This window comes from Arachis ipaensis, chromosome B10, assembly GCF_000816755.2.
Source record: "Arachis ipaensis cultivar K30076 chromosome B10, Araip1.1, whole genome shotgun sequence".
Taxonomy (NCBI): domain Eukaryota; kingdom Viridiplantae; phylum Streptophyta; class Magnoliopsida; order Fabales; family Fabaceae; genus Arachis; species Arachis ipaensis.
The window spans coordinates 33,313,381-33,331,601 of NC_029794.2; the positions used below are offsets into that span (position 1 = coordinate 33,313,381).

General features: G+C 39.5%; 1 protein-coding gene across 1 annotated transcript; it reads left to right on the plus strand.

Annotated features, from left to right (window-relative positions):
* LOC107620501 (uncharacterized mitochondrial protein AtMg00860-like) lies at positions 1,005-1,697 on the plus strand. Its single transcript, XM_016322651.1, has 2 exons — positions 1,005-1,285; positions 1,547-1,697. The coding sequence occupies exons 1-2, from the start codon at positions 1,005-1,007 to the stop codon at positions 1,695-1,697; spliced, it is 432 nt and encodes a 143-aa protein (XP_016178137.1).

Sequence of the window (18,221 nt, forward strand, 5' to 3'; positions counted from 1 at the left end):
GGGTGAATCCTATTCCAATATGATCGAGAACCTCAGATGATTAGCCGTGCTGTGACAGAGCATTTGGACCTTTTTCACAAGAGGATGGGATGTAGCTATTGACAACGGTGATGCCCTTACATAAAGTTTGCCATGGAAAGGAGTAGGACTGATTAGATGAAGACAGCAGGAAAGCAAAAGTTCAGAAGAACGAAGGCATCTCTATACGCTTATCTGAAATTCTCACCAATGAATTACATAAGTATTTCTATCTTTATTTTCTATTTATTTATTATTTATTTTCGAAAACTCCATAACTATTTGATATTTGCCTGACTGAGATTTACAAGGTGACCATAGCTTGCTTCATACCAACAATCTCCGTGGGATCGACCCTTACTCACGTAAGGTTTTATTACTTGGACGACCCAGTGCACTTGCTGGTTAGTTGTATCGAAGTTGTGACAAATTATGAATTAAGATTAGAGCATCAAGTTTTTGGAGCCATTACCAGGGATCACAATTTCGTGCACCAATTACCGATAATTGAACAAAGTGACTGTAAAGAACAAGTACCCGCTGCCAAGGATAAATGAATTTATGGATCAACTACAAGAAGTTGGAGTGTTTTTAAAGATTGACTTGAGATCCGGTTATCATCAGATAAGGGTGAAAGAGGATGACATTCTGAAAACTGCGTTTAGGACGCGCTATGGACACTACGAGTTTGCAGTTATGTCCTTTGGGTTAACGAATGCACCTGCTGTGTTTATGGATTACATGAACAGAGTATTTCGTCCCTTTTTGGACAAATTCATGGTGGTTTTCATAGATGATATCTTAGTTTATTCTAAGACGGTAAAGGAGCACGAGGAACACTTGAGAATTGTGTTGAAAATCTTAAAGGAGCGGAAATTGTATGCTAAGTTGTCCAAGTGTGAGTTTTGGAAGGAGGAAGTGAAGTTCTTAGGTTAGTGGTGAGCAAAGGAGGAATAGCGGTGGATCCTTCAAAAATAGAGGCAGCAATGGAATGGGAAAGACCAACGACGGTGACGAAAGTCAGAAGTTTCTTGGGCTTAGCCGGATATTACCGGAGATTTATTGAAGGATTTTCCTGGATTGCACTACCGATGACTAAGCTGACGAGGAAGGAGGTGCTGTTTGTGTGGATGTCGGAGTGTGAAGAAAGTTTTCAGGCCTTGAAACAAAAGTTAACTTTAGCGCCTGTTTTGATTTTGCCAGAACCGCACGAGCCGTTTGAAGTATACTGTGATGCTTCCTTGAAGGCTTTGGGTTGTGTGTTGATGTAACACCGAAACGTTGTGACTTACGCATCGCGTCAGCTAAGATCACATGAGGTAAATTACCCAACTCATGACTTGGAATTAGCGGCGATTGCGTTTGCATTGAAGATTTGGAGACACCACTTGTACGGAGTAAGGTTTAGCGTCTTTTCTGATCATAAGAGTCTCAGGTACATCTTTGATCAGAAAGAGCTTAATATGCGTCAGAGGAGGTGGATGGAGTTGCTAAAGGATTATAATTTTGAATTGAGTTATCACTCTAGAAAGGCGAACGTGGTGGCGGATGCGTTGAGTCGGAAGTCTTTGACGATAGCTTGGATGAGGATCAAGGAAGAGGAGCTAGTGGATATGTTTGTGGATCTTAAGTTGGATATTGGTAAAGTTGCCAGAAGCGCTTGTTTGAACCAGTTATAGATTTCAAGTACTTTTAAATTAGATATACAGAGGGCTCAGCAAGATGAGCAAAAGCTTTAGGAATTATTTCAACCAGTTAGTAAGAAGATGCGTGGAGAATTCACTTGGGATGATGAAGGATTGTGGATGTATAAAGGGAGAATTTGTGTGCCAGATGTCGGGAGTCTGAGACAAGAAATGTTGTCGTAAGCTCACAACAATGGGTTTTTCATTCACCCAAGAAGTACGAAGATGTACTTTGACTTAAAGAAGGTGTTCTGATGGCTTGGGATGAAAGGTGATGTAGCTATAGTTGTGTCTAAGTGCCTGAATTGTCAGAAGGTAAAGACAGAGCATCAGAAACCGTCAAGAATATTACAGCCACTTGAGATTCCTCAGTGAAAGTGGGAAGGAATTGCAATGGACTTTGTGACTGGTTTACCGAGGACTAGGTCGGGATTTGATGCGGTTTGGGTGATCGTAGATCGCTTAACCAAATGCGCTCATTTTCTGCCTATTTGAGTGAACTATTCAATGGAGGAATTGGCTAGGCTGTACATCAAGGAGATTGTAAGGTTGCATGGTGTGCCATCGAGCATAGTGTTGGATCGTGATCCTCGATTCCCATCAAGGTTTTGGGGAGCTTTCCAAAAAGCTTTCGGTACGAAGCTATGTCTAAGCACTGCGTATCATCTACAAACAGATGGACAGTCAGAAAGGACTATTCAGACGTTGGAAGATATGTTGAGGGCATGTGTTTTGGATTAACCCGGAAGTTGGGACCGTTACATGCCATTGGTGGAGTTTACGTACAACAATAGTTTTCATGCAAGCATTGGGATGGCTCCGTATGAGGCTCTGTATGGGAGGAAGTGCCAATCTCTACTTTGTTGGTATGAGACTGGTGAAGCAAGTATTTTGGGTTCTAATTTGGTAGCAGAGACTACTGAGAAGATCAAGCAGATTCAAGCAAGGATTTTAACTGCACAGAGCCGATAGAAAAGTTATACAGAACAGAGAAGGAAACCATTAGAATTTGAAGTGGGAGAGCATGTATTTCTGAGAATTACACCAACAACTGGGATCAGAAGAGCAATTAAAACAAAGAAGTTGAATCCGAGGTTCATTGGACCGTTTGAGATTCTAAGGCGATTCGGGCCGGTGGCGTATCAAGTAGCTTTGCCACCTTACTTGTCTAACTTGCATGACATATTCCACGTGTCACAACTCCGTAACTACACGTCGGACGCGACTCATCTGTTAGAGCCCGAGTCGGTCGAGTTGAGGGAGAACTTGACATTTCAAGTAACACCAGTGAGAATTGATGACACTAGTGTGAAGAAACTGCGAGGAAAGGAAGTTTCATTGGTTAAAGTTGCTTGGAAGCAAGCAAGAGTTGAGGAGCATACTTGGGAATTGGAGTCTGAGATGCAGGAGGATTACCCCGAGTGACGAGAGGACTTTTTCCAGTAAAGAATTCTATAAAAATAATCACGTTGTAAGTATAGTTTCTAAACCAACAAAGAATCCTTTCGTACAAAAACTTTGGTTGTCACAAGTAACAAAACCCAATAAAATTTATAACCGAAGTATTTAAACCTCGGGTCGTCTCTCAAGGAATTGTAGGGAAGTATGATTTATTATTGGTTATGGAAAAAGGTATATTTTTGGGTTTTTGAAATATGGAACAGGAAAATAAATTAACACTAAAGTGAATTAATTATCATAAAAACCATTGCAAGGTATAAGAACTGGAAATTCCATCCTAGTTATCCTTATCAGGTGTGATGAGAATTGTTTATTACTCCCACTTAGTTAACCCTTACTAAATAAAGGAAAGTCAAGTGGACTAATCAATTTGATTCCTCAAGTCCTAGTCAACTCCTATGGAAAGACTAGCTTTAGAGGGATCCAAATCAATCAGCAAATTCCATTTTTCAATCAACAGCTGAGTTTGATAACTCAAGTATCACCAATTACTCAACCAAAGCAAAGGGAGAAAAATCTAAATTATTTATATCATAAATAGAAGAAAGCAACCATAAATCTGAAATACCTCAAATTGCATTTAAACATAAATTCAAATCTAACATGAAGAGTTCATAAGCCAATTTGGCTAAATAAGTAATTACCAAGAGAAATAGAGCAACTAAAGTAATAGAGTAAATAAAAGTATAAGAGAAACTAAATTAAAGGAATATTGAACCTGGAATGAAGAAGAAGTAAACCTAACCTTTAAGAGAAATCCTAATCCTAAATCCTAAGAGAGAGGAGAGAACCTCTCTCTCTAGAAAACTACATCTAAAACCTAAAAATTATGAATTATGAATATTGTATCTATGAATGAATGGATTCTCCCACTTTATAGCCTCTAATCTGTGTTTTCTAGGCCAAAAACTGGGTCAGAAATAGCCCAAAAATCGCTGGAAGCGAATTTTGCCACGTACAGGTCGCTGATTTGCGCAGATCCACGCATGCGCATGAAACCAAGCATGAGCGTCACTTTTATCCAGAGAAACTATAGTAAATTATATATCATTTCGAAGCCCCAGATGTTAGCTTTCCAACGCAACTAGAACCGTCTCATTTGGACCTCTGTAGCTCAAGTTATGACCGTTTGAGTGCAAAGAGGTCAGGCTGGACAGCTTAGCAGTTCCTTCAACTTCTTGTATTCCTTCCACTTTTGCATGCTTCCTTTCCATCCTCTAAGCCATTTATACTCTATAAATTCTGAAATCACTTAACACACATATCAAGGCATCAAATGGTATAAAGGGAGAATTAATATTTGGTAATTTAAAGGCTTAGGAAGCAAGTTTTCAGTCATAGCACAAGATTAGGAAGGAAAATGTAAAACCATGCAATTAGTATGAAGAAGTGGGTAAGAACTTGATAAAAACCACTCAATTGAGCACAAGATAAACCATAAAATAGTGGTTTATCACCGAGCTATTCTCAAGTAATCACCAAATTTTGAGGAGAAAATTTCTTATTTAGTGGGGAGAATGTAAGAACCGAGACTAATTAATCGTCTAAGTAAATAATTAATATTGTCCGAAATAGGATCCGAAAATTTAGAATGAGAATTTGAGGATTTAAATACGATTTTTGGACTCAGTAGGTTTTTCTAAGTCAGGAAAAGTATTTTTTGTGAAAAACCGAGTCAAACCGTGAGCCGGAAGCTGAACCGGTTCAAGTCTGCCCGGTACTGTGAGAGAATAATTAAAAATAGTGGAAAACCATAGAAAAATAATTAAAGTTGAAAACCGAGCATTAATTTTAAAGGTTTGGTCCAAAGTTGGGCCAAACGGGCTAAAAACACTAACGGGTTGGACCGGGCCCAAGTTAGGCCAAGCCCAACATATAAAGCCTTCATAAATGAACCCGTCAGCACTCAACACACTCAAACACAACACAAACCAGCTGAGAAGAGAAGAGGGAAGAGGGTTCCATTGTTACTATTCATCTTCAACTTCCCAAGCTCATAACTTGAGCTACAGAGCTCCGATTGCCGCACCGTTTGCAGCCACGCGATCACCGCGGAGAGCTCTAAAACCATACAAGAAACTGGTAAGAAAATCATGAAATCCCTCTCAGTTCTTTCTTCCAAAAATTCAAAATTATAGGGTTTTGTATTGAGTGAAATTTTGTGATTTTGGGTGTTTACATACACTCTAGCACTTGATTACTATTGGGCTTTGCTTCCAAAACTATTGGGCAAAGTAAGAGTGTCTTGAACCCTTGTGAAATTGTGATTAAGTTGAACCCTAGGTTGATTGGTTATGAAATTATGTGAATATATAGTTTGAAGTTGTGATTATTGCCATTACTTAAAGCTTGGAGTTGAATTGATGGCTTGATTGAGTTTGAGAACTTGTGGAAGCTTGGTCAACTTAGGTCAACTTGGTGATTTAGTACATATTGGAAATCGATCAAGGTATGGTTTTGATTTTCTCTATGTAATATATAATATTTCTGGACACTTAGGCTAGTGACCCATAGGATAGGTTTGGATTGATATGGTTGTTGAATTTGGTTGGTTGATGATGTGTGAGGAATTAATGTTGATGTTGTTGAATAATGTTATTGATGTATGATGTGTGATGAATTTGAATGAGAAATATTATTGATGTTGCTAAACAATTTTGATTATTGATATTGAGAATGAATGAGGTTGATGTTGATGGTTGAAAGTGGTAAAATAATTATTGTTAAGTTTGGTGGATGAGAAGAGGTTTTAGTGTGAAATCATGGATAATTGAGTTTGAGAATTTAATGATATGAGTAGTGGATTGTAGTATAAATGGTAAAATTTGATGTGGGATGGAGTTAATGTAGTTTTGGTTTGGTTTTGGTTGTGAAATTAGAAAACTAAGAACCTTGTGAAATTTTGGTAAAAACTAATTTTTGGTGAACCTTGACGGATCATAACTTAAGCCTCAATATTCAAAATTTGTTGAAATTTATTTTAAATTAAAGTTCATTGAAAAATCTTTAAATGGATATAAAGTTTGTAAAAAATAGAATTTTGTAGTGGAAGTTATGATCATTCAAAGTTTGGTGTCAAAATCTGAATTCTGTGAATGCTGCAGAATTTGTGATTTTTGGTTTGTGTGCGCACGCACAACTTTGTGTGTGGATTTTCGAACCTATGCGCACGCACACACGGGGATGTGGCTACTGGTGAAAGCGCTAGCACGCTTGATGCACCACTATTTTATGATATATTTTGGACTGAATTGAGTGGGTTTTGTCAACTTCTCTCACACTTATTCATGTAAATTGCATGTTTTTCATTTCCTTCCTAATTTTGTGCTATGATTGAAAACATGCTTCCTAGGCCTTAAAATTATTAATTTTTAATTCTCCTTTGTACCATTTGATGCCGTGATGTGTTTGTTAAGTGCTTTTGGGTTTACAGGGCATGAATGGCTTAAAGAATGAAGAGGAAGCATGTTAAAGTAAAAAGAACACAAGAAACTAAGGAGCTGAGAAGCGAGTAGCGACGCACACGCATGGCTGACGCGTGCGCGTGACTTAAAGCATCTTACAGCAACGCGTACGTGTGACTGACGCGTACACGTGACCAGCGCAGGAGTACACGTGACAGAGCGTCACGTGCTGCACTTAACAGAACTCGCTGGGGGTGATTTCTGGGCTTATTTGGACCTAGTTTCAAGCCCAAAAACGCAGACTAGAGGCAGGGGTGTAGCTGAGACTGAAGACACTTTCACTTCACTTTAGTTTTTGTTTTAGTTTTTTGTATTCTAGAGAGAAAAACACTACTTCTCCTAGGGTTCTTAGAGTTCGTAGTTTTGCTTTGGATTGGATATTGAGAGAGCTGCTACTACCTTCTGTTGAAGTCATCATCTCCATAGTTTGCTTTTCCAATAACTCAATTACTCTTTTCCATTTAATTGCTTTGTGTTCGTATTTGGATATTGTTATTTTTGAATTCTATTAATGCAGTGAAGTATTTTTATATTTAATTTTTTATTGCTTGTTTGATTCGTATTAATTATTGTTTTGCCAATTTTAATTTAATTAATTCCTCAGAATTACCATGTCTTTTATTTATTCCTATTATATGTTATTGAAAATGGCATTCATGTTAATGGAGTAGAGCTCCCAACTTGGCTTAGGAGTTGATTAATTGGAAACCCTTGAGTTGTGATACTCGAGTGTAATTTGTAATTGGGGATTGCTGGCTAGCTCGACTTTCACTAACTCTAGTCCTTCCCACTGAAGTGATTAGGACTTGTGAGCTTGAGTTAGTGATATTCACTTGACTTTCCTGCAACTGCAAGAGGATCACTAAGTCGAAGCAATAAACCTTTACTAATACACTTGGGAAAGACAACAAGGATAGAAATTCCAATTATCTCTGCTAACCAAGGTCTTTAATTTCAAATACATAACACCTTTTGTTATTATTTGCTGCTTTAATTCCTAGCCATTTATTTTCCCATTCTCCAATTCTAAAATTACTCAGAAAAATCCTGATCAATAATTTGCATCATTGTGTCAACTCTTTGGGAAACGACCCGGGATTCTACTCCCGGTTATTTATTTTCAATTGTGACACACTTTTAAATTGATAGTGGAATTTTTGTCGGTTAAGACTGTATTCACAATGCAGTTTAGAAAATATTCTTTTTAGAAATTCTTAATCGGCATTTTTCCACCCATCAATTTTTGGCGCCATTGCCGGGGAGTTGCATATGTGTGCTAAATTATTGGTTGGTGTAAATATTTTTATATTTACATAATTGCATTTTTTATTTTTATTGGTGTTTTTCTGTTTATTAGTAATAATTATTATTTATTTTTTCTTAGTATATTTTATTACCATGAACTCTATATTTCTTTCATTGAATGACGCGTTCATTACCGGATCTGAACTTAGCCGCATTTGATCCTGAGATTCAAATGACTATTTCACGTATTAGGCAAGCTCAGCGTTGGTTAGCCTCTGAGGGTGGTGAAGGGGTTTCGGCCAATTCACCAGTCTTATCTGAGGTTGAGTCTGAAGCGTCATTTGAGGAAGAAACTAGTTCATCTCCTACTAATTCCACTGACGCCTCTTCTGTTGATTTAAGTGCAGGTACTATGGAAGCTCCTAGAAGAATTACTCTCAATGAAACGGGAGCTCTAGATTTTACACTACAGCCATATCAAGCGCGTCATCCGAATTTGACTGCGGATTTTGAACTGAAGACTGCTTTGATCAATCTGCTGCCTAAGTTTCATGGCTTACCTGCTCAAGAGCCTATCAAGCACCTCAGAGATTTTCAGACAGCTTGCTCAACTACTAGGCTGTATGGTGTGGATGAGACTGCAATTTATCTATGTGCCTTCCCATTTTCTCTTAAGGGAAAGGCAAAGGAGTGGTTCTACACTCAACCTGAAACTCTTGTTACTAACTGGGACTTGCTCAGAAGGGAATTCCTGAACAAGTTCTTTCCAGCGGAGGTTACAGATAGATTGAGGAAGGAAATTTTTTGTATCATTCAAGGTGAATCAAAAACTATCTATGAGTATTGGGAACGCTTCAGGAATCTCCTTGACTCATGTCCCCATCACATGATTGACCAGTTGGTGTTGATTAGCTATTTCTGCCAAGGCATGAAGCCTCGAGACAAGACCCTCTTATATGCTACGAGTAATGGCTCTCTGACGAAGTACAAGACGGCGACAGAAGCGTGGCAACTGATCACCGATCTAGCTGAGTCTACCCAAAATGCAGGGCACAGGAACAATCATCCCAAGGCTGTTGCGGAAGTTTCCTCTAGTAGTGAGACCACTGCTCTCACCAAGACTCTGAGAGAGATGACCAATATACTAAAGCAGCTCCAGCTCAATCAACAACAACCTCAGCCTCCTCCACAGCAACAATATTAACAGTTGGTCCCTCAGAAAGTGTGTGGAATATGCGCTTGCTATTCTCACTACACTGATAAATGTCCACAACTCCAAGACGACAACACCTTGGCGGCTACCAATGCTTATTACAACCGTCCGAATCAAGGGTACTATCAAGAAGGCGGTAATTATAATCAAAGTGATAACTACAATCAAGATTGGCAAGACAATTCCGACCAAGGATGGAGAGACAATTCCAACCAAGGATGAAGGGACAACTACAACCAAGGAGGCAGAGACAATGGTGGAAATCAAAGGTGAAATAACAACTACCAATAAAATAGGTATCAACAAAACCCTCCGTACCAACAGCAAAACTAAGGCCAAAGTTACCGAACACCTCACCAAAGGCAAGCCCAAGAACCTCTACATAACCAACCACAAGCCTCCCAAATTACCTACCCTCCTTCTTCTTCCAACAAGATGAAACACTCCGTTCTATCCTTCAAGGACAAAAAGAGCTTCAAAGTTCACTTACCTCTAGCCTCACCGGTCTCACCTCCACTCTTCAAGCTCTTATATCCCGTATGGACCCACCCTCTACCTCCAATAATCAACCTTCAAACTCTAATGCACTTCTCTCTCAACCTTTACCTAACCCCAAGAGTGGAATTAATGCCATTACTTTGAGGTCCGGCACTACATTGCAAGAAAGGAGTCCCGAGGAGCCAAGCTTAAGAGAAGATATTCAAGTTGAAGATGTTGTTGAGGTAGAAGATGTTGAAGAAGAGGATGAGGTACAGGATGCGGTTGAAGAAGAAGTTGCTCAACCAAGGAATGGAGTATCTAAGGAAGATGATGTTGTGAGAGAAGCCATTCCCATTCCTTTTTCACACCTTGCTAGGAAGACTAAAAAGCAAGTGGAGCTAGACCCTAAGATAGTGGAGATCTTTAAAAAGGTTGAGGTAGCTATTCCCCTTTTTGATGCTATTTGCCAGGTTCATAAGTATGCTAAGTTTCTAAAAGATTTGTGCATGAATAAGGAAAAGATCCATGATTTAGAAACTATTCCTTTGGATAGCTCTATTTCCGCTTTTATGGGTGCTATACCGGAGAAGTGTGGTGATCCCGGTCCATGTATGGTTACTTGCACTATAGGGGTGTATAGTTTGTTGACTGCATGTGTGATTTAGGTGCATGTGTTAGTATTATGCCATTGTCTGTATATGATGTTTTGAGGCTCTCACCATTGAAAAGGTCGGCAAAATATTTTGTTTTGGCAGATAAGAGCATAATCTCAGTAGTTGGCATTGCGGAAGACGTCTTGGTGTGCATTAAGGGGTTAACTTTTCCTATTAACTTCTACATTCTAGAGATGCCCCCTAATGACTCGGGAAGACCTTCATTCATCTTGCTTGGAAGGCCATTTTTGAAGACTTCGCGGTTTAAATTGGATGCCTTCTCGGGTACATATTCATTTGAGATTGATGGAAGAGCAGTGAGTTTCAACCTTGATGAAGCTATGAAGCGCCCAGCAGAAGACCACTCTATCTTCCAGTGATATTATTGATGAGACTGTGGCTGAAGTTCACCAAGAGGCAGTTGATGAGAAGATCATGGCTCAAGGTACAAGTGTGGAGAAGCCCTCTGAGTATACTGAAGACACCTTGCCACCTCCAATGGTTCCGGAAGATCAAGTGCCAAGCCATGAGCTGAAGATGGAGTTGAAGCCCCTTCCACCTCACCTAAAGTATGCTTATCTTGAAGATAATCAATAGCTCCCAGTTATCATTACAAAGGAACTTACTTTCCAACAAGAGGATCGTCTGCTTAGTGTACTGAGAAGAAACAAGAAAGCTATTGGGTGGAGTTTGGCGGACATAGTAGGTATAAGCCCTCAAGTCTATGAGCACTGCATTTTTATAGAGGAGGGAGCGAGGCCTATCCGTCAACCTCAAAGGCGGTTGAACCCCACAATTGTAGAAGTTGTGAAGGAGGAAGTGACCTGACTGCTTGAAGCCAACATCATTTATCCAATCTCGGATAGTGAATGGTTTAGTCCAGTACAGGTGGTTCCGAAGAAGTCTAGCATCACAACAGTAAAGAATGAGAATGGAAAACTCATGGCTTCAAGGGTGCAGAATTTCTGGAGGGTATGCATTGACTACAGGCGCTTGAACCTGGCCACTCGCAAGGATCACTACCCATTACCTTTCATCAATCAAATGCTTGATCGCCTGTCAGGTAAATCACACTACTGTTTTCTAGATGGTTATACTGGTTATTTTTAAATCCATATAGCTCCAGAAGATCAGGAGAAAACAACTTTTACATGCCCCTTTGGAATGTATGCATATAAGAGAATGTCTTTTGGCTTATGTAATGTACCGGCAACGTTTCAAAGATGCATGATGAGTATCTTCTCAGATCTTCTTAAGCATTGTATGGAAGTTTTTATGGATGACTTTAGTGTTTATGGTGATTTCTTTGACCTTTGTGCTTAATTTTGAAAAATGTCATTTTATGGTAAAGCAAGGTATTGTTCTAGGCCATGTGTTTCTAATACTGGTATATCTGTTGATCATGCAAAGGTAGATGTTATTTCTGGTTTACTTTACCCCTCTTCCGTGAGGAAAGTCCGTTGTTATCTTGGTCATGCAGGTTTCTACCGGCGTTTTATCAAGGACTTCAGTAAGGTTGCACTACCTTTGTCCCGTCTACTGTAGAAGGATGTAGAGTTTGACTTGAGTGAGGACTGCGTGGAAGCATTTGACAAGCTGAAGATTGTCTTGACCCAAGCTCCTATTGTGAGAGGGCCTGACTGGAGTAGGCCGTTCGAGATCATGTGTGACGCATCAAACTATGCGGTAGGAGAGGCACTGGCTCAGCACGAAGGTAAGGACCCTTATATTATTGCTTATGCTTCTAAGACTTTAGATGGTGCCCAGTCTAATTATACTACCACTGAAAAAGAACTGTTAGCTATTGTTTTTGCTTTGGATAAATTCCGATCTTATTTACTTGGAACTAAGGTGGTAGTATATTCATACCATGCGACTTTGAAGTTTAGCTAAGAAAGAGTCAAAACCAAGGTTAATCCATTGGATATTGTTATTGCAAGAGTTTGATTTAGAGATCAAAGATAGGAGTGGTTCCCAAAATTTAGTGGCGGACCACTTGAGTCACCTAGAACATATTGAAAATGACTCCACTCCTATCAATGATGCTTTTTCACTTGATAGCTTGCAAGCAATATCTGAGGTGGTTCCTTGCTATGCACCCATAGCTAATTATTTGGTTAGTCGTACCTTTCCTCCAAATTTTTCTAAGCATCAAAAGGACAAGCTTAAAAGCGAGTCCAAGTATTACATATGGGATGACCCATATTTGTGGAGATGTGGTGCTGACCAAATAATTAGAAGGTGTGTGCCACAATCCAAAATTCAGTCAATTTTAGAGGCCTGCCACTCTTCTAAGAGTAGTGGACACTTTGGTCCTCAAAGAACTGCTAGAAAAATTTAGACTGCGGATTTTGGTGGCCCACACTTTTTAAGGATGCTAATGTTTTCTGTGACTCTTGCCCACAATGCCAAAGGTTTGGAAATATATCCAAGAGGAATGAGACGCCCCAACAACTTATGTTATTTTGTGAAATTTTTTTTGTTTGGAGTATTGACTCCATGGGTCCATTTCCAAACTCCAATGGTTTCTTATACATTTTGTTAGCTGTTGACTATGTTTCTAAATGGGTGAAAGCAATTCCTACCCGTACTAATGATGCTAACGTTGTTGTTTCTTTTGTTGGGAATAATATTATTTGTCACTTTGGATCACCACAAGTAATCGTGAGTGATCAAGGCTCTCATTTTTGTAACAGAAGAATGACAGGTTTGCTGAAGAAATATGGAATCATTCACAAGGTGACGACGGCTTACCATCCCCAAACCAATGGGCAAGCCGAGGTTTCTAACAGACAGATAAAGCGCATACTGGAGAAGATTGTCAAGCCTCATAGAAGAGACTGGAGCTCCAGGCTAGGAGATGCGCTATGGGCCTATTGGACAGCTTACAAGACACCCATCGGCATGAGTCTATTCCACCTAGTCTACAGAAAGGCTTGTCACCTTCCGGTGGAGGTGGAACACAAAGCTTACTGGGCGGTGAAGGAATGCAACTCTGGATTGGGGAGAGCTAGGATTGAAAGGAAATTGCAACTATAGGAATTGGAGTGCCTTCAACTAGAAGTGTATAAGAACTCAAGGCTCTATAAAGAGAAGGTGAAGGCGGTGCATGATAAGAACATCAAGAGAAGAGAGTTTAGAGCTGAGGATTTAGTCCTCCTATATAACTCAAGCTTGAGACTAATGTCAGGCAAGTTGAGATCAAGGTGGGAAGGACCTTATAGGATGGAAAAGGCTGAGCCATATGGAGTCTTCCATTTGAGTCACCCTTCAAGCCCCACCTTCTTCAAAGTCAATAGCCACCGTTTGAAGCTGTATCATGGTGAGAAGATGAAGAACAACAAGGAGCTAGAGATCTTCCTCTTGAAGGATCCAACAAAGGAAAAGGATTGAGCTTTTGGACCGTCCAACTTAAGGACGTTAAAGAAAAGTTCTAGGTGGGAGACAACCCACCATGGTATGATCTTCCTTTTTGGTACTTCTACTTTATGTATGCCGATGTTAATTTTCATGTTTACTTTTATTTGGAGTTATTTTTATATTAAAAAAAAATCCTGACGCGCATGCGTGAGATCGCGGACAGGCATCATGCTAAAACGATGCCTGAATGACGTGTCCGCACGGCCAAATAGAAAGTTGTGCTAAGGCCGTGCGGAAAGGGGGCAAAGGGCGCGGGAACAACTCACGCGTACGCGTGACCCATGTGTACGTGTCGACGCCCATTTTCCATTTATGCTGAATTCGTGCTGGGACTATGCCACAGCACGACCTGGACAGAAAGTTGTGCTAGGCTCGTGCTGGAGGGGTGCTGGGCGCGCGATGCTACCCACGCGTACGCGTCGCCCCGTCCCCAAAAATAATGCTAAAGTGAGGCTGACATGGTGCTCCCGCATGGCTCGAACAAAGAGTTCTACCGAGCCCATGCGGGTACTGTGCAAAACGCACAGCTCAACCCCACGCATACGTGTGATTGATGCGTATGTGTCACTTTTATTCTTCACAACCCACGCGTATGCGTGGGCGGCGCTTACGCGTCGATATGCGATTTTAAAATTCCTGCACGTAGACCTAGTCTATGCCGTCTCAAACCCACTTCTTTTGTTTCCTTCTTTTCTCCTTAATTCCTTCTTTGTTCTTTCTTCCTCCCTTCTCACTATTCTTCTACCCCTTTTTCCGGTGGACCTCCATCGGCGACCACCATTCTCCGGCGCCCTCTTTCTCTTCTCTTTATTATTTCTCTTCTTTTTCTATTCTTTCTTTATTATTTCTACCTACCACTACTCCTTCTTGCATTTAAGGTTTCATTCTTCTATCATTATCTTCTCTATTTTCATTTAATTTAGTTACATTTAAGTAAGTTATTTTTCTTTTTGTTGCACTTTAGGTTCTTATTTCTTGCTTAATCTTAGTTATTTTCTTTTCAATTTATTACATGTTTGAAATTGGTGTTGGATCACTACTCCTTTTATAAATTCATTGGATTGATTGGTGCTACTTACCTTATTGGATATCATATTCTTTTCTCATGGGGGTTATATGTTGGTTTTGGTCCACTTGCTTGTTGAATAATACAATGCACACTATGTGTTTGTGAAAAAGTTTCAATGAACCTTTACTTTAGTTTTGCTTTTATTTTTGAATTCTTTGCTACTTTTTCACTACACTTATCTTATTGATGAGCGGATAATTTATACCCTTTTTGGCATTGTTTTTACATAGTTTTTAGTACGATTTAGTCACTTTTTATTATATTTTTATTAGTTTTTATTCAAAAATCACATTTCAAGTTATTACTTGCCTATTAAGAAAGGATCAATCTTTAAATTCTAGAATCATATCTTTTAGTTTCTTGTTAGTCAAGTAATCAACTTTAATTTCAAAAATCAAATCTTTTTAATTTTCTTATTCAAATCTTTTTCAAATCCTTAAGCACACTCTTTTTGCTTTGGACCACGACTTTAACCGCTCAGTCTCAAGCTTTTCACTTGACACCTTCACGCCACAAGCACATGGTTAGGGACAGCTTGGTTTAGCCACTTATGCCAGGATTTTATTCCTTTGGGCCCTCCTATCCATTAATGCTCAAAGCCTTGGATCCTTTTTTTCCTTTGCCTTTTGGTTTAAAGGGTTATTAGCTTTTTCTGCTTGCTTTTTCTTTTTCTTTCTCTTTTTTTTTATGCAAGCTTTTCACTGCTTTTTCTTGCTTCAAGAATCAATTTTATGATTTTTCAGATTATCAATAACATTTCTCCTTTTTCGTTATTCTTTCAAGAGCTAACAATTTTAACATTCATAAACAACAATATAAAAAATATGCATTGTTCAAGCATTCATTCAGAAAACAAAAAGTATTGCCACCACATCAAAATAATTAGATTATTTTCAAGATGTAATTCGAAATTCATGTACTTCTTTTTCTTTTTCAGAAAACATTTTTTTCATTTAAGAAAGGTGAAGGATTCATAGGACATTCATAGCTTTAAGACATAGACACTAGACACTAATGATCATGTAATAAAGACACAAACATAGACAAAACATAAAGCATATTTTTTGAAAAACAGAAAAATAAGAACAAGGAAATTAAAGAACGGGTCCACCTTAGTGATGGCGGCTAGTTCTTCCTCTTGAAGATCTTATGGAGTGCTTGAGCTCCTCAATGTCTCTTCCTTGCCTTTGTTGATCCTCTCTCATGGCTCTTAGGTCCTCTCTAATTTCATGGAGTATGATGGAATGCTCTTGGTGCTCCATTCTTAGTTGCCCATGTTGGAACTCAATTCTCCTAAGGAGGTGTTGATTTGCTCCCAATAATTGTGTGGAGGAAAGTGCATCCCTTGAGGCATCTCAGGGATTTCTTGATGAGGAATTTCCTCATGCTCTTGTTGAGGTCCATGAGTGGGCTCTCTTGTTTGATCCATCCTCTTTCTAGTGATGGGCTTTTGAGATGAATCTTTCCATCTCCCATGACTCGGAGTTGGAAGCAACTGCCTTTTCTTTCCTCTTTCTAGAGGTTTCTCCGGCCTTAGGTACCATTAATGGTTATGGAAAAAACAAAAAGCAGAGCTTTTTTCCACACCAAACTTAAAAGGTTTGCTCGTTCTCGAGCAAAAGAAGAAAGAAAGGAGGAGAAGAAGAAATGGAGGGGATAGAGGTGTGTGAATGGTTCGGCCATGGAGGGTTTTAGGTGGGTATGATGTGTGAAAAGGAAGGAGTGATGAGGGGATTATATAGGAGTGGAATGGAGAGGGAATTCTTGTAATAGGGGTTGGGTTTGGGAGGGAGATGGTTTAAATTTGAATGGGTGGGGGTAGGTGGATTGTATGATGGTTTTAGAGGAGAAATAGAAGTGATTGGTGGAGGTTATTTTGGGGAAGAGTGTTATGGAAAGGTGTGAAGAGGAGAGAAGAAGAGGTGGGGTAGGTGGGGATCCTGTGGGGTCCACAGATTCTGAGGTGTCAAGGAATTCTGCTCCCTGCACCATTCTGGCATTCAAACACCCACTGTGTGCCAATTCTGGCATTTAACGCCAGCTCTGCTACCTTTCCTGGCGCTAAACGCCAGTCTGCTACCCCTTTCTGGCATTAAACGCCCAGAGTGCTGCCCATTCTGGCATTTAACGCCCAGAATGCTGTCAGGCTGGGTGTTAAACGCCAATTCTGCTATCCTTACTGGCATTTAAATGCCAGTAAGCCTATCCTCCAGGGTGTGCTATTTTTGATGATGTTCTTGATTTTGCTTTAATTTTGTAGCTGTTTTTATGACTTCACATGATCATCAACCTAAAGAAAACATAAAATGACAATGGAATATAAATAACTATAATTAAATAACATTGGGTTGCCTCCCAATAAGCGCTTCTTTAATGTCAATAGCTTGAGCGCTTAGAGAGCTTCACAGAGACTCAGAGCTTGATGATGGACTCCCAACACCAAACTTAGAAGTTGAGTGTGGGGGCTCTGTTTGACTCTGTATTGAGAGAAGCTTTTCATGCTTCCTCTCCATGGTTACAGAAGAAGATCATTGAGCTTTAAACACAAGGTAGTCCCCATTCAATTGAAGGACTAACTTTCCTCTGTCCACATCAATCATAGCTCTTGCTGTGGCTAGGAAGGGTCTTCCAAGGATGATAGATTCATCCTCATCCTTCCCAATGTCTAGGATTATAAAGTCAACAGGGATGTACAGGCCTTCAACCTTCACTAAGACATCCTCTACAAGTCCATAAGCCTATTTCCTTGATTTGTCTGCCAATTCTAGTGAGAATCTAGCAGCTTGTACCTCAAAGATCCCTAGTTTCTCCATTACAGAGAGTGGCATGAGGTTTATTCCTGATCCCAGGTCACACAAAGCCTTCTTAAAGGTCATGGTGCCTATGGTACAGGATATTAAGAACTTTCTGGGATCCAGTTTCTTTTGAGGTAACTTTAGTTGTCCCAAAGCATTCAATTCATTGATGAGCAATGGAGATTCATCCTCCTAAGTCTCATTACCAAATAACTTGGCATTCAGCTTCATGATTGCTCCTAGATACTGAGCAACTTGCTCTTCAATAATATTTTTATCCTTTTTAGAGGAAGAATACTCAGCAGAGCTCATGAATGGCAACAGTAAGTTCAGTGGAATCTCTATGGTCTCTATGTGAGCCTGATGAGCGGATAATTTATACGCTTTTTGGCATTATTTTTAGTATGTTTTTAGTATATTTTAATTAGTTTTTATTATATTTTTATTAGTTTTTATTTAAAATTCACTTTTCTGGACTTTACTATGAGTTTATGTGTTTTTCTGTGATTTCAGGTATTTTCTGGCTGAAATTAAGGGACCTGAGCAAAAATCTGATTCAGAGGCTGAAAAAGGACTGTAGATGCTGTTGGATTCTGACCTCCCTGCACTCAAAGTAGATTTTCTGGAGCTACAGAAGCCCAATTGGCGCGCTCTTAATTGCGTTGGAAAGTAGACATCATGGGCTTTTCAGCAATATATAATAGTCCATAATTTGCCC

What these genes read in the sequence shown, in the direction of transcription:
- LOC107620501 (XM_016322651.1), top strand. Translation starts at nt 1,005, where the DNA reads ATGGAATGGGAAAGACCAACGACGGTGACGAAAGTCAGAAGTTTCTTG. An exon ending in GCTTTGGGTTGTGTGTTGAT is followed by an intron (nt 1,286 to 1,546) that starts GTAACACCGAAA and finishes TTATCACTCTAG; the next exon opens with AAAGGCGAACGTGGTGGCGG.